Below are 17,592 nucleotides of genomic sequence, written 5' to 3'. Positions count from 1 at the left end.
CAGTATGTAGTAATACTGTCCTCATAAAACAATCTAGGTAAGATGTTTATGATTGGTCTAATTTCATCCTTATTTTAGAATGCCCATATGGACTTCCAGGTGGGTTGATTTTTACAGTGCATAATGGGATTATTCAGTTTATGTGTTCAAGCTTTTGTTCGATTCATGTTCCTTTTAAAAATGACTCTTGGGGACACCAATCTGGCCTAGTGGTAGAGTGCTTGCAGAATACATGAAGACTAAGATTGAATTCCTTGTTACCACCCATAGAAAAAGGCACAAGTGTCCCTGTGGCTCAAGTGGTAGAGTCTAGCCTTTAGAAAGCCTAAGGATGGTGCTACAGTGCTCAGGCCCTGAGTTCAAGCCAGGATAAACAAACAACAACAGCTCTATTACAACTATATTACAACTAAGTTTTTAATTTATGGACATAAAATTATTCAGAGTAATGCTATATAACTATTGTTAATCCATCATCCTGATAATGATTTTGATTACTATTGTTTTTTTTTCTGAGTTTTTTGTTTTGTTGCCACTCCTGGGCTTGAGCTCAGCGCCTGAGCACTGTCCTTGGACTTTCTCAAGGCTAGAGCGCTACCATTTGAGCCTCAGCACCACTTCTAGCTTTTTGCTATGTATGTGGTACTAAGAAATCGAACCCAGGTATTCATGCATGCTAGGCAAGCACTCCTGGCCCTGATAGTATCTTTTTTGTTTTATTAGCAGTTTATCAATTTTATTGATCACTTCAAAGAACAAGCTCTTCAGTTAACTGGTTCTATTATTTTTCTGTTTTCTGTTTCATGGCTTAGTGGACTTTATTATTTTTCCTTCTGCTTACTTTACTCCTTATGATAGAAGTTTAGCTTATGGATTTCTTTCTAAAACAAACATCTCATGCTTGCTTCATTCTAGGCAATGTATTAGTGCTATGCACTGTTTCCCACAATTGTGGACACTCTGTACCTTTGTTTTCATTATCCAGGGGATTTTCAAATATCCAATTTAAGACTATCTCTTTGACTCAAGGATTAATTTCCAAAAACTTGTGGGTAACTCAGGTCTATCTTTTATTTGGATGGATTGGTTTTATTTTGATAGAATGTCTTACAGTTTTGGGCTAGGTTAGCCTGGAACTTTGCTGGTCTTAATCCTCCTGCCACCACCTCCTGAATAAAATGTTCATGCAACTGTTTCAGCTCCAGATATATTCTACTATACTCCTATACTTTTAAACACAGGAAAACACATTGCATCTGCCAGGAATAAGCTCAATGGCTTCTTCAACTGCTGACTGAAATTCCATTCTGCCTATTTCACATGCACATTTTTGCTCTCTATAAAACACCTACAAAACAAGATGATTAGGAGGGGGTTAAGGGAGGGAAAGGGGGACAAAAATATGAGAAGGGGTATCAAGGTTGGAGATATAAGGTACCCATTACCTGACATATAACTCTAAACCCTCTATACATTATCCCTGACAATAAAATAAACAAAAAACACCTGGTCAGCTTTATCCTCTTACCTATATGCCCTGCCCAGATGAAAGAGACAGGGGAAAAAAATATCCTGAATAGTTAGGGTAACAGCATCATGCAACCACACCCAGCTTTTTATTGACTGCAGCAGTCTCGTGGACTTTTTACACAGGGTAGCCTCTGAACTTTGGTACTCTCATCTCACTCCTGGATATTAGCTGTATTGTCTGAATACTCAAATTTTAGGACAAGAGATCTTGCTGATAATTTTTACTAGCCTGTCTACAATATAACTCAGAAAATTATCTATCTTGGGGCCAGGAGTTTGGCCTAGTAGTAAGAGTGCTTGCCTAGTATGCACAAAAACCCAGGTTCAATTCCTCGTTACCACATACATAGAAAAAGCCAGAAGTGGTGATGTAGCTCAAGTGTTAGAGTGCCAACCTTCAGAAAGCTCAAGGACAGTGCTCAGACCCTGAGTTCAAGCCCCAGGACTGGCCAAAAAAAAAAAAAAATCTACCTTACTGAAAATGTTAGGTAACACAGATATATATTATTATTTTTTGAAAATATAACTATTGTTATATAGTATGCACTTAATTTTTGAAAGTATGCCTTTTCAGAAGTATATTTCAAATTACTACAACTTCAACTTCCTTCTAATGTCAGCATTGTATCTCTCTTCCTATCCTAATCTGTATTATATTTAAGGTAGATTTCATATAGAAAGCACAACTGTCTCATTTTTAAACAATCTTCCTTTTAACATTAATGTCTGTATTTGCATTTTTACTCATATTTAACATGATTAGTAGTACTTTGGTTTTAGGTCTAACACTTTAATACGCTTTCTGTATGTTGTTTCCTTTTCTCATCCCTTTCTATTTTTAGAATTGTCCAACTATATTTTAACATTTTACTTTATCTACGTCAATTTTAGTGACTGCTAGAAGAAATCAGAGTATTTATATCTGCACCAAGACTTCTTTAAGTGATCTAGATCTAAGGTTAAAGTATAGAAGACCTTCTTAAATGACTTAATGCCAGAAAGTACAGAAATCAAAGAATACATGTAATGATGTGAAAAGGCTACAAGAATCAACCTAAATAGATATTCACTGACCAAAGATATACCATTTGAGTATCAAATGCCTAATGAATTAAATAAGTGAAAACACACCAGAGAAATAAAAACCATGAAACTAATTTGATACCCATACAACCAAAATGAAATTAAAATCCTAGTCACCTTTGAATATTCATGCAGCAACTCTTATTATTCTCAAAACTCAACTGCTAAGAGTGAAAGAACTATGTACTTATTCTGGCATTCTCATAGGAGAACTACTTCTATTTGCCTGAAAATCTAGCTAATTAACTGTAAAATAAACAGCAAAATTAGAGAATTCCTAAAAAGAATACTGGATATATCATGACCACTAACCAGACATTAAAATTATTAGGTGGCTAGACAACTAGTGGTTCACATTTAGCTTCTCAAGAGGCTGAGATCAAGGTTTGAAATCAGCCAGGGAATCAAATTCCTGAGATTGTCATTTCTAACTAAGTAGTAAAAAAAGCTAGGAAAAGCATGGCAAATAATAGTTCTCCAGAGCAAATGGAGAAAGCAAAAAGTCTATCTAGAGGACAAGAAAGTCTATCCAGGGCTGAAAGTTTGGCCTAGTGGTAGAGTGCTTGCCTAGCATGCACAAAGACCCGGGTTCAATCCCTTGGTACCATATACATAGAAAAAAGCCGGAAGTGGTGCTGAGGCTCAAGTGGTAGAGTTCTAACCTTGAGAAAGTCCAAGGACAGTGCTCAGGCCCTGAGCTCAAGCCCAGGACTGGCAAAAAAAAAAAAAAAAAAAAAAAAGAATGCAGATAATTTTAGACAAGCATATTAACTAAGTGCAATCTATAGAACACATCTTGATCTCAATTTAAACTAGCTATAAAGGATATTTAGAAAATAAGTAGAAAATATGAAAACCCATAAACCAAAATCAAATGATATAATCTTAGACATGATACTATGAACTCTACTGATAAAAGGCAAATGCTCTGTATGTACTACTGGAGTATCAACACATTAAAAAAAACAAACATCTCTGGGATTCACATTAAAGTAGGTTAAGGTAGGGGAAAATAGGTAGAAAAGTATAATATGAGGCTTAGTGCTTAGAGTGCCTGCTTAGCAAAGCCCTGGGTTCAATTCCTCAGTATAACAGACAGAAAAAGCTGGAAGTGGGACTGTGGTTCAACAAGTAGAGTGCTAGCCTTGCCAAAAGAAGCTCAGGCATAGTGCCTGAGATCAAGCTTCAGGACTTAAGAGGGTGAGGAGAGAATAGGTAGTAATTTTATTATTTACCTCTATTCCTGGTTGCTGGGGGAAGTAAGTTTTACAGTAATACTGTCCTTCACACATAAGTGTTTTGTCCTGGCATATAAGTAAATCATCTTTCTGAATGATGAAATAGTTTCTACTATTCCTTACATTTTTCCTGGACATTTTCACAGAAATTCTTTTGAATTCGGTTCCATTCTTCTGAACACTACAGAGATACAACTACAGGGGAAAAGCTCACAGATGGTTCATTTAATTAAGAGCACCACTTACCCTGAGCCTGTAGAAGTTTAAGGGTAGCTTCAGCTCTAGCTCTGGCTTCTCTCTGGGATTTAGTTAAAAGTTTCCCTTCTTTTTTCAAGCGTTCTTTTCTTTCCTTTTCTTTTTGCTTTTTCCTTTCTCTTTTTTCTTGTTCTAATCGTTCCTAAGAAAGAATGCATGTCATATTAAAATAATATACTAGGCAAAGAAACCATAAACATCACTGTAAACTGCCCAAACTTTAAAGCTCTTAAGACAGATGTAGATTACAAATGAAAATACCTAAAATGTTATGAATTATCACTGTAACAGATAAATAATCTGTCTCTACATGAAAAATGCAGTCTTTCTGAAGCCCCTCATGTTACTTATACCAGAACCAATAGCATAGCTGAATTACTATACAACTATGAATTTTTTTTAGAAATTTAAGAGGCTTAGAGTTTGGCCTAGTGGTAGAGTGCTTCCCTAGCATGCACAAAGACCCAGGTTCAATTCCTCGGTACCACATACACAGAAAAAGTCAGAAGTGGTGCTGTGGCTCAAGTGGCAGAGCTCTAGCCTTGAGAAAGTCCAAGGACAGTGCTCAGGCCCTGAGTTCAAGCCCCAAACTGGCAAAAAAAAAAAAAGAAAAGAAATTTAAGATTAACTATATTCTATAGAGAAAATGTTTCGAATAAAAACAGTATCAGTGATAACTTCATGAAAAATATACCTCCTCTTTGCGCTTGGCTTCCAATTCTTCAAGTCGCTTTATCCGTTCTTCTTCTTCTCTCTTCTGTCTTTCTTCTTCTTCTTTAAGTTTAGCCAAAGCTTCTTGCATAGCTTTAACAGTGGCTTTGCTAGGCCCTTTCTTCTTTTCTTTCTCTTTCTCTTCTTTTTCTGTTTTCTTTTTCTTCTTATCTTTTTTCTTTTTGTCTCCTTCATTGTCATCTAGCAAAAAGAATAGACAGTGTTTTTTGTTTCGTTTTCAAAGTGATAACCAATGTGAGAGTCAGGTACCAAGGCTTGGTCCCAAGAAAAAAAAAGGGGGGGAGTTTCCTACGGTAGTAAGTAAAATGGCTACAATTCAAGGACTGAATAAGCCAAAGCTGATGCCATAAGTGAGCTAAGACTGGAGGAATTAAGGCATTTTCAACACCTTAGTGCCTAGAACAGGTCGGTTTTACCCATGCTGCCTTCAATGCTGATGTTAAGATAAAAGGGAAAAGATTTTGTCAGCCATGAAAGAGCAATACTGTATTTCAGGTATGGCTTCATTTATAGCAACCTGGGTGAGTGGCTGACAGATAATTGTAGGAAATTCTAAAAAATAGAAATACTTGATTTCCAGTTAAGTTCTGTAGCTACCTCCACATCTATACAATGATAATATCTATATATTATATCTAAATATAAGAATATACATAACTGTAGTCCATGAATTCAAAAAGTTCTAGACAGGCATCATGGCTCCTACCTGTAATTCTAGCTACTTGGGAGGCTGAGATCTGAGGATCGTGGTTCAAAGCCAGTCCAGGTACTAAAAATGAGGCTTTTACCTCTAATTAAACACTAGAAAAGGGGAAGTGGGGCAGTGGCTCTAGCTTTGAGCTGAAGAGCTCAGGAAAATACCCAGGCCCAGGAGTAGGACCTCATGTTTCTTATAGCAGCTGAATTTTACAACATGAGATTGAGTATTGGAAGTGGGGATGTGACTCAAGGGGTAGGGTGGTAGCCTTGAGCTAAAGAGCCAGGGACAGCACCCAGGGCCAGAGTTTACATCCCATGACTGACAAAAAAATAAATTCTACAAAGTCTCCAGTGTGCAAATAAATCAGTGGAAAAAAATATTGTATATTACATACATTTTGGGGCGTGTATATTTTATTTAAAAGGGAAAAAAAAGACAGGGTCTGACTATTCTGTCCATACAATCTTAAATTTCAGTCTTCAATCCATCTTCCCTCTGATTCCCAAGTAATACATGTACTAGTGTACCCACCTCCCTACGATGTAACTTTTAAAGGATTCCTATAATTAAGGTGCTTTATAACCAAGGACAAATAATAAAGTGATGCTGAGGCATAGTAATCACAACTTAAGAATAAACATGAATAGAAGTCTTTTAAACTTATTACCAACCTTCTACAGCTGTCAGAGTCTCTCCTTTCTCCTCGAAGGCAGTACCAGTCTCAAAGGTTACTTTGGATTTTACAGCTTCCTCTTCAGACTTTTTTTGAGGTTCTCGTTGTTTACTCTGATCTTTTTTACCCATTTCTAACTCTTCCTTTTCTTTCAGCTTCCGTAGTTTTGCCTTTTCTTCATCTCTCTTTTTTCTCTCACGTTCTTTCTTTTCTGCTTTCTTTTGGGCCACTGTCTTAATTTTGAAGGAGGAATCATCATCTTCATTGCCACTTTCTACATTCGGGCCTGGTTTATTTTTTTGATTTTTTTTCTGCCCTTTTTTAGATTGTGAAAATTCGTCCGATTCATCCCCACTTTCACCTGAAGAATTTACTCTGGAACGCTCTTTAATTTTCTTACTATTATCCTCATCCTCTTCAGATCCATCCCATTTTTTATTTGATTTTTGAGCTTTCCCTTTAACTTTCTTAGACGTTTTATTAAAATCATCATCATCACTCCCAGAGTATATTTCTATTTTTTGTTTTGCATTCTTTTTTGCTTTTGAGTCTTTATCTTCCAATTCTTCACTATCATCATCAAAACTTGGTTTTTTGTTCTTTTGGCCTTTTCTTTTTTTATCTTGTTTTGATGTGGATTCTTCTTCATTGTTTTCTGTTGGCTAAAAGTTTCCATTGTTAGAAATAATAACAGAATTAATCTCTTAAAAAGACCTGAGAGGGTCCCAGTGATTGTAAATAGAGATTTCCTCCTTGAACACTTGTTTGTTAAACTTGTCATTTAAAATATGATGTGAGCCACATTCGTAATTCTATTCAGGAGACTGAGAATTAATTGTGGTTTGAAGCCAGGCCACGCTTATCTCTACTCTACCTAAAAGCTGGAAATGGAGCTGTGGCTTCATTAGCAGTGCTGGCCTTGAGCAAAAAGCTCAGAGACTAGAGGCCAGACCTAAGTTCAAGCCCCAGAAGAGTACCATTACTTTGAGGCATATTCAAATTCACAGGCTGAAGAAGAAAATATGTAAATTTGAACATTTGAACAAACACATTTCTAATCAGTTTTAAAGACATGTTAAATGCCGTTAAATATCTTCAGAATTGAAAAAAAAAGCATCTTCCTATCTTTGACAAATTTTAAAATACATTATTTCTTTCCTAGAAACGTTTTTTCCTTTTTGGCATTTTACAGAATAAAGTTTCTTAATGAAGCTCTCAAAACCAATACTAGAATAAAACAGCAAACATAAATAGTAACAATCTGTGTTTTTCACCTTCACTGTTGCAGTTTCTCTGTCAGTTTTGATGCCTTGAGCTTCCAAAGACAATTCTTCCAATTCTTTCAGAATATCATCTTCACTAGAAAAGGAATATAACACATTTTGAAGCACTTAAATTATTTATTAAGTAAACTCAGTATCAAAGCTAAAAAAACCTCAAATGTATTTAAGTATCCTTACTCAAAGTCCTGCTTCTTTTTCTCTTTTTTCTTTTTCCCCTTTGACTTTTGAGGTTCCTGTTCCTTGGCAGCACCAGCTCCTTCTATTTCTGCAGCCAACGCATCAAGATCAATGTCATCCTTGGCACTTAAAAATGAAAACAAAGAAAATCTAGGTGTTACTCAATAGCAGTAATCTATTATAAGTGTGTATATATATATATATGTATACACACACACACACATATATATATATATATATTCACAAATTTAAAATCGTTTCATGCATTAGCAACACAATTGGGGGGGGAGATCACCAAATTCTTTCACAACAATGTGAGTTTATGGCTCCTTATAAAACTCCCTGCATATACTTTACTAAAGTTTCTAGATTAGTCAAATCTGAAAAAGCTACATGAAAAGCTACCAAATGCTGGATGCAGTGGCTCATGCCTGTAATCCTAGCTACTCAGGAGGCTGAGATCAGAGGATTGCGATTTAAAGCCAGCCCAGGCACTAAAGACAGTAAGACTCATCTCCAATTAACCACTAGAAACCGGAAATGGAGAAGTGGCGTTGTGGCTCCAGGATTAGGGTGGTAGCCTTGAGCTAAAGAGCTCAGGAACAGCACCCAGGCCCAGAGTTCAAGCCTCACAACGGGTGGGGGGGGGGGGAGGAGCTACCAAATAAAACAAAACAACAAAATATACCAAGTAACCAAGAAAAGAAAAAAAGTAACTAACTCTAGTACATACCACAGGGGTCAGTGAGGGTAAACTTACTTACATAAAGTTATTCTTAAAAGCAGGTCTCCATCCTTGATTAACTATAATAGTATTACATATTTGGGCATTTACTTTTTTCTGGACTGCATAATTTCATGATTCATAACCATTTTCGCCTAAAGAATTCAACAATAAAAATCCAAACCAAAGCCTGGCAGGGTGGCTCACGCCTATAATCCTAGCTACTCAGGAGCCTGAGATGTGAGATCAAGATTTAGAGCTAGCCTGGGCACAGAAGGATCTGACACTCTTACCTATCTCCAATTTAACCTCTAGAAAATGGGAAGTGGGGCTTGGCTCAAGGGTAGGGTGGAAGCCTCGAGCTGAAAAGCTCAGGGACAATGTCCAGGCCCAGGGGGTAGGGTGGTAGCCTTGAGCTGAAGAGCTCAGGGCCAGGGCCCAGGCCTTCAAGCTACATGATCCACAAAAAAAAAAAAAAAAAAAAAAAAAAAAAAAAATCCAAACCAACTAATTAGAAAATGGGCAAAAAACATGAAATACCCAATTTATACAATGGATCAGTACAGTACATCCACTAAAGATACAGACTGGGGGGAGGGGAGGAAGGGGGAGAAGGAAAGGAAGATATTCTACCTCATTTAACCATTTGGGAAATGCAAATTAAAACATCAATATAATCAAAATATTGTCCTTCCTAAAGAGTGATAACAAACAGTGCTGGAAGAATATACAGGATCTGGATCACTCGCATATTGCTTTAGAAATATAAAATTGTTCACCCACTCTACAAAACTTTAAAAAAATTAAAAATGTATTTGCCACATATCACAGCCTCACTAGGTTCACAGAGAAACTTGTCCACAAAGTTTTATGGCAATTTCATTTATAACAGCCAAAAACTTAAAAAAAAATCTATGAGTCATTTAATAAGTGGTTAAATGAACTGAGCTTCCCAATTCCACATAACTATTCACCAATATGTATTGAAACTATTGACATAGTTCTTAGATAGATCTCAAAACAAACCAATCAAACCAATCTTCTAAATCTATGTAAATGTATGGCTCGATGCACAGAACATTATTGCTAAGAAAAATTTTAGAAATGTAGAGCACATTTGCAGTTTACCACTAGTTAAGAACCATATAAGTAGAAGTGTACAGGAGGTACTTACATGATGACAAATGGACAACAAGGAAATCCTTTATGTTCTCTGTCTAAATTGTATTAATAGATATAGAAATCTACACATAGAACAGTGTAAAAAAGAACACTAAACACATACACAACCCAAGTGTAAATGAAACTAAGTGAACCTGAATATGATCAGTACATGTGTTCAATTGTTTTTGGTATAAAGGTGATATACAGAAAAGTTATAGTTACTAAGTCAGGTAATGAGTACATTTCTTGGGGGTGGGGAAGAAAAATGTCACCCCCCCCTCACGCTCTTCAGTTTTTTTCTTCCTGTCCCCATCCAGTTCATTTTCAACATAGTATATAATAATTACCACCATTGGACTTCAATATTAACATCTAAACCATAATATTACAGTACAGTTTTACAAGATGTTAGCACTAAGAGAAACTGGATAAAGTATTCACAAATTATATTCTTACAAATGCATATGACCATACATGATTTCTGAATAGAAATTATATAACAATTATTTTGTCAGTTGTGGGGCAAGCTCAGAGCCTGGGCACTGAGCTCTTTTGTACAATGCTAGCGCTCTAACACTTGGCAGCCACAGCTTCACTTCTAGGTTATCTGGGCTTACTGGAGGTAAGAGTCTCATGGACTTTCCTGGCTTTGAACGACAATCCTCAGATCTCAGTCTCCTCAGTATTTAGGATTACCAGCACAGGCAACCAATGCCTGGCCAAACATTTTTAACAAACTGCAAAAAGACACTGAGAAATTACTTGAAATATGTCTGTTAAAAAAAAAAATGGGGGCCAGGAGTTTGGCCTAGTGGTAGAGTGCTTGCCTAAGCATGCACCATGATCTGAGTTTCTTTCCTTGGTACCACATACACAGAAATGGCTCAAGTGGTATAGTATAGCTCTAGCCCCCCCAGCCTTTTTTTGGTAGGCCTGGGCACTGTCCCTGAGCAATTCAGCTCAAGGCTACTGCCCTACTCTTAAGCCAAGCCCCACTTCCCATTTTCTAGAGGTTAAGGAGATAAAAAGTATCAGGTCCTTTGGTGCCCAAGCTGGCTTTGAACCTTGATCTTCAGATCTCAGCCTCCTGAGAAGCTAAGATTACACCCGTGAGCCCAGGCACCCGATTAGCTCTAGCCTTAATAAAGACCAAACATAGTATTTAGGCCCTGAGTTCAAGCCCCAGAACCGGCCAAAAAAAAATTCTACCGCAAAAGAAATTCCTTCAATTCCCCTCCCCCCCCCCCCCCCGAAAAAAAACACAAACTGAACTACACAAGATGATCAGTAGTGTTAAGGAAATCAATGTCTGTCTGTCTGTCTGTCTGTCTGTCTGTCTGTCTCTCTCTCTCTCTCTCTCTCTCTCTCTTCCCCCCCATACACACACACACACACACTACTTAGATGACATTACATAGCCATTAGACAGCCATTAGTAAAACTAAGTCAACATTTCCCTGACACTCTGAGATAAGGGTCTACTGTCTTTTTCTCCCCTTTAATACGAGGCTGAAATGACATTTAAGTTTTAAGTTTCTGGGCTTAGACCTTAAATCAGCAGGTTTTACATTAGGGACATTCACTGCCAGACCAATATGCATGTCGAGGACCTACTAGTTGTATGGGACACAGATCTAGCTCCAACTGATCACCATCAACCACCAGACGAGGTGAAGGAATAGGAAGGCTTCCGCCTTTAAGAAGACTCCATTACAGGCCCCATGGCTGTAAGCACAGGAGACCCAAAACAACAGACAATTAGGCAGAATCATGCCCAGAACTTTTAAAGACAGTGATTTAAAATTTTAAGCCACTAATTTTTTGAATAACAGTGTGTAACTAACGAGTATCCTCCCTTTCCGCATTTCTTTAATCACATTAGAGCCTGAAAAAAACAGTAACAACAAAACTGAACAGTGTTGATAAGCAAAATCCAAACTACACCACTCCTGCCTGCCTCCTGTCAACTTCTAAGTTGTCAAACAAAGCACCCAAAATCTCAACAAGCTAAAAGAAGTAAAGGTTCTGCATAACCTCTTGCTGCCCTTTTTACACTCTATTTGGTTTTTTGCCATCCACCACCAAAATACTCTCCACAACCTCCATTTCTTCTTAGCTAGAACCCACAGCTACACAAGTTAACAGGAAGAAAGGGGAGGGGCACTGAGAAGGCTAGGAACAGTAATCAGATACTTTACCAACCACTAATCCTAACAATTCTTATTCTTAAACTCTCAATAGTATTGTTTCACTGTATAATCCATTAGTAAGATAAGAATGGAACACTTATAACATCCTGGCTCCTTACAAGCACTGAAACCCATACTGTTATCATAACACTGCACAATGCAAAGCAAAGGGGATGTGGGAAGTAACATCACTTCCATAAGTTTAATTGTAAAAGTTCCATTGTATTTTTTTTTTTTTTTTGCCAGTCCTGGGCTTGAGCTCAGGGCCTGAGCACTGTCCTTTCTCAAGGCTAGAGCTCTACCACTTGAGCCTCAGCACCACTTCCGGCTTTTTTCTATGTATGTAGTGCCAAGGAATCGAACCCAGGTCTTCATGCATGCTAGGCAAGCACTTTAACCACTAGGCCAAACTCCCGGCCCCAAGTTCTATTGTATTTTTAAGTATCACACATTAGACAAGAAAAAAGAGAATAATAGAGTACAGGATCAAGGACAAATATCTCGTACATTCACCAGTATATCTAAGTTCTAGTGTAATTTCAGAATTCAGTGTATCTCCACAGTCTAGTAGAGTTTTTACAAAACAAGAGTGCCTCAAGGAGAAAACAAGGTAGCCTTTCAATGATTCAGAAGCCCAAAATTTTCTCCAGTAACTTTTGGGTTATCTATTTTAATTTTTTTTTTTGCAAGTCTGGGGCTTGAACTCAGGACCTGAGCACTGTCCTTGGGCTTTCTCAAGGCTAGAGCTCTATCACTTGAGTCACAGCACCATTTCTGGCTTTTTTTTCTATGTATATGGTACTGAGGAATCAAACCTGGGTCTTTGTGCATGCCAGGCAAGCACTCTACCACTAGGCCAAACTCCAGACCCATCTATCTTAAATTTTAAGATGCACAATGGTAACAGGCATAGTGGTGTACACTTATAACCCCAATTAGATAAGGGAAAGATAAAGAGGATTAAAGTTTTAAGGGAAATAAATAATACTCCATGTAAACAAAGTTTTGGCTTCTGGTGTATAAGTTAGCGAGGCCTCATTTCAACAAACAAGCCAGCCCTGGGATAGTTTCTACGTGTAATCCAACTACTTCAATGTTTACACATGCTCTCCAAGAACCACTGGAGTCATGATAGCCAAAAAGTAAAAAATTTTTATGACCAACGCAAAATTTACTTATGCAGAAGCGTGTACAATCAGCCAAAAGCAATCTGGCAAATAAGAACAGAGTAGACAGTGTGCTCATATTTAAATATTCATATTCTTCAATATCATTTAAGTCCTTTATAGAGTTATTGATTTGAGAGACAGAGAGAGAAAACATGAGAATTTTTGTGCCAGTTCTGGGGCTTGAACTCAGGACCTAGGCTCTCTGTCCCTTAGTTTTTTTACTCAAGATGGTGCTATACCACTTGATCCGCAGTTTCACTTCCACCATTTTTTGCTGGCTCAGAGTCTCATGGATTTTCCTGTCTGGGTAATTTTAGGATCTTCAGATCTCAACCTCTTGAATAGCTAAGATTACAGGTGTGAACCACTGGTGCTGGGCATATTTTTAAAGTCAATTTAAAATGTTTCTTTGGGGTCTGTGCTCTCAATCACTATGTCCCACTCATTTCCTAATGTGACTTCTTCCTTCTCCCTGCTTCCTGAGAACTCGGTCAGTTGCTGTTGTCTGCACTGGCACAGTCCTTTACTAAGCCATAACCTGCTATGGGGTTTCCTGTATGAGGACTCTTTCTGTGTACATAGGCCTATTGCCTGCAATTTCTCTGATGGTTTTTGTACAACCTTAGAGACTATTGCATACACAGGACATCTTAGGCTGCAGTCTGTTAGTCTACATTGCCTGTTATTACCTTGAAGCTCCCTAGCTGTTGATGGAATTACTACTATGCCACATGCTCTCCTTTCTTAGTGGTCAGTTCTTCAGGGGGTTATTTGTGAACACAGCTGCTGAGTAAAGAATGCGTGAGGAAGAATGCTGATGTGATTCAGCTGCCATTTACCCCTCTTTTTTTTTTTCCTTTTGAGTCATGGTCTTGCTAGTTGTCTGAGTTGGTCTTATACTTATGGGCTCAACTGATCTTCCTTTCCAGGAGCTAGGACTTCAGAATTGTGCCACTGTGCCTGTATTTTTTTTTTTTTTGTATATTATCAGGGTAACATATAGAGGCGTTACAGTCGTCAGGTAATGAGTACATTACTTCTCGAACACTGATAGCCCTTCTCATGTTTTTGTCCTCCTTTCCCTCCCCCACCCTCTTCTAGTATCACTTTTTGAGTGCAGCATTTCCATATACTGGCAAGGGCTTAGTGTTCTGATAATCTTCAATTTGTAGTAATGAATTTGAGCTTTAATAGCACCTTCTCTTTGCATGAAGGTTTACTTTACATATTTTACATCAATTTGAAGCAATAACTTATAAATACTTCACTGGATGTCCTGTGATGAGGTGGCAGGTCTGGGTTTGAACTCAGTGCCTCATGCTTCCTAGACAAATGGTCTACTTGAGCTACATCCCAGGCCCTCCCAGCTCCCTTTTTTCTGTGCCAGTCTTAGGGTTTGAACTCAGCTCTGTCCCTGCACTTTTGTGCTAAACGGTAAGAGCTCTACTACTGGGGAGCCTAGTTCTACTTCCAGCTTTTCTTGGTGATTACTTGGAGGTAAGAGTCTCATGGACTTTTCTGCCTGGGCTGGCTTTCAAGTGTCACCTTCAGATCTCAGCTTCCTGAATAGCTAGGATTATAGCCAAGAGCCTCCAGTGCCTGGCTTATCCCAGCAGCTTTTACCTTAGTTACTTTTGCATCAATGTTCATTAAAGAAGTTTGTAACTTAAGAGCTATATATTCTTATCAGGTTTTGTTATCAAAGTAATCTGGCTACATAGACAGAATAGTGTTTCTTTTCTATTTTATGTAACTGCTTGCAGAGAATTGGTTTTCTTTAAAGATCTGGTAACATTTGACAATGAATCCATTCTGTCTTGAGCATTCCCTTTTTAGTGATTTCAACTTCACTGCTTGTTGCAGATCTATTTGTATGATTTGTTAGAAACAGTTTGGGATGTTATGCCCACTCATCCTCACTTTAACTCAATACAGTGCAAGGATTCCTACTCAGCAAGGACTTTCTAGTATGATCAAGCTGCAAGAAATACAATGGAAGTGGCATTGTGGTTCAAGGGATACAGTGGTGGCCTTGAACTAAAGTGCTCAAGGACAACGCCAGGCCTCAGGACTGGCAAAATATGTTTTTCTGTGTTTTTTTTTTATATATAAAGACATTAGGTCTAAAATGATGACAGCAACAATGTAGGCAATGATGAGACATGAATGTAAAGAAGGACTATTAGAAGAGACTCAGTAGAGAGGTACAGAGGGTAACATGGGATAGAGATCTTAATTATGTATACTAATGAACCCATCCAACACTTGTTGAAAGGGAAGAAGAAAAAGAAATTATGGGGGTGGAATGGTTAAAAAGTACACTGAAAGCTAAGCGCCAGTGTCTTACACCTGTAAAACTAACTACTCCAAAGGCATTTCAAAGCCAGCCTAAGCAGGAAGTCTGGTGAGATTCTTATCTATAATTAACCAACAAAAAGCCGGAAAGCACACACACAAAGAGATATGTTCCTAGAAATTCCTAGAAATTGTCAATTAATTCTTGCTATTCAAGATACAGTTCTGCAATTTTTAAAAAGCATCTTAAATTCACTGTGTCAAAAAATAAAAAACATGGGAGCATGGTCTATCGGTAGAGTGCTGGCCTAGCATGCACGAAGTGCTGGGTTTAATTCTCTGGAATCACAAAAAGCTAGTACCAATCTGGGCACAGTGGCTCACACCTGTAATCCTAGTTACTCAGAAAGCTGAGATCTGAGGATCGCGGTTCAAAGCCAGCCCAAACGTGAGACTCATCTCCAATTATTCACTAGCAAATGGGATGTGGGAATGTGACTGAAGAGCTCAGGGACAGCACCCAGGCCCAGAGTTCAAGCCCCAAGCCACATGACCCACCAAAAAAAAAAAAAAAAGCTGGTACCAAAAAGCTGGAAGTGGTGCTGTGGCAGCCTTAAGAAAGCCCAAGGACAGTGCCAAGGCCCTGAGTTCTAGCCCCCACACACACACAAAAATCAAAAATCTCTGGCTCTACCCAAGATCCACTGAACCAATATGTTCATCACATAATATCACCAGATAAAGCTCAAAAGCACATAGATTCAATAGACTGACATCAGGTCCTGTGCTCAAGCTCCAGGACTGGAGGAGAGGGTATGGGGGAAAGCTTATATAAATAAATACTTTTTGTGAAATAGCAGGATACAAAAATCAAAACATAGGCCGGGAGTTTGGCCTAGTGGTTAAAGTGCTTGCCTAGCATGCATGAAGACCCGGGTTCGATTCCTCGGTACCACATACATAGAAAAAAAGCCGGAAGTGGTGCTGAGGCTCAAGTGGTAGAGCTCTAGCCTTGAGAAAGTCCAAGGCCAGTGCTCAGGCCCTGAGCTCAAGCCCAGGACTGGCAAAAAAAAAAAAAATCAAAACACAGAAGTTATTACAGGGGCTGGGATTTCACCTAATGGTACAGGGCTCACCTAGCACGCAGGAAGCCCTGGGTTTGATTCCTCTATACCACAGACACAGAAAAAGCCGAAAGTGGTACTGTTGCTCAAGTGGTAGAGCTCTAGCCTTGAGAAAGCTCAAGGACTTTGCCCAGGCCCCGAGTTCAAGCCCCAGGACTGGCAAAAAAAAAGTTGCATAAACACCAACAGGAAAAAGGTTGTAAAACAATTCAGGAGGCCTAGGCATAAACCTGAGGAAGGAGGTGAAAGATACTACATTGAAAACAAAAACTACACAAGATGCTAGAAGACTGAGAGACCTCTCAAGCTCATGAGTCAGATTTTTTTGTGTGTGAAAAAGTCATATTATCAAAAATAATCCACAGGGGCCGGGAGTTTGGCCTAGTGGTAGAGTGCTTACCTAGCATACACGAAGACCTAGGTTTAATTCCTCGGTACCACATACATAGAAAAAAGCCCGAAGTGGTGCTGAGGCTCAAGTGGTAGAGCTCTAGCCTGGAGAAAGTCCAAGGACAGGGCTCATGCCCTGAGCTCAAGCCCAGGACTGGCAAATAAATAAATAAATAAATAAAGAAAGAAAGAAAGAAAGAAAGAAAGAAAGAAAGAAAGAAAGAGAAAATAACAATCCACAGATTAACTCAATCCTTATTAAAATTCCAATGGGCTTCACAGAAACAAAAAAATAATTCTGAAATTAAAAAAAAATCAAAGAAAAAATTGGCATATAAGCCAATGGAATAGTCTTGAGAACCCAGAAATAAAACCCACCCAGCTACCTGATTCTTGAAAGCAGAGGAAAAAAGCCTCCACAAGTAGTACTGGAAAAATTGGATATCCACATGTCAAATACTGAAACTAGTTGCCTCACAAAAATCAATTTAAAAGGGTTCAAAGACCTTTTTCTAACACTTAAAACTTTTAAAAGTACTCGAACACAAGTGGGAAACTTGTCTTTTCCAACAGCCATTTGAATATGTATCATCAGTGGAGGCTACAAAAAATATCAACTGAAAAAATAAGCTGCTATATATATTTAGTCAAACATTTAATTCACTCTAATCATCCCTAACAACATGGGTAAAGGGAATTGCTTCTCTTTGGTGAAGTGTGTGATGCTAGCTGGTCGATGTTGCTACTACATAACTGCTTTTCCAAGTGTCTGAAGCACAGTCTGACTTTTCACAATGTAAGATTTGAAAAGAATTGATGGCCATAGTTGTTCCAAGTATGCTCTAAACACAGATACGTATTTCAAT

General features: G+C 38.3%; 1 protein-coding gene across 1 annotated transcript in view; it reads right to left on the bottom strand.

Annotated features, from left to right (window-relative positions):
- Eif5b (eukaryotic translation initiation factor 5B) overlaps nucleotides 1–17,592 on the bottom strand; it is a 63,591-nt gene that overhangs the window by 31,549 nt on the left and 14,450 nt on the right. The window contains exons 2-6 of the mRNA XM_090336507.1: nucleotides 7,672–7,797; nucleotides 7,486–7,570; nucleotides 6,210–6,873; nucleotides 4,801–5,018; nucleotides 4,098–4,248 (exon numbers count right to left, since the gene is read on the bottom strand). Coding sequence (XP_090192633.1) covers nucleotides 4,098–4,248; nucleotides 4,801–5,018; nucleotides 6,210–6,873; nucleotides 7,486–7,570; nucleotides 7,672–7,797 — 1,244 coding nt within the window. The remainder of the gene's footprint in view (nucleotides 1–4,097; nucleotides 4,249–4,800; nucleotides 5,019–6,209; nucleotides 6,874–7,485; nucleotides 7,571–7,671; nucleotides 7,798–17,592) is intronic.

Source organism: Megascapheus bottae, chromosome 7 (assembly GCF_031878675.1).
Source record: "Megascapheus bottae isolate mThoBot1 chromosome 7, mThoBot2.hap1, whole genome shotgun sequence".
NCBI classification, from domain to species: domain Eukaryota; kingdom Metazoa; phylum Chordata; class Mammalia; order Rodentia; family Geomyidae; genus Megascapheus; species Megascapheus bottae.
This window is presented reverse-complemented; position numbering and strand designations above follow the sequence as displayed.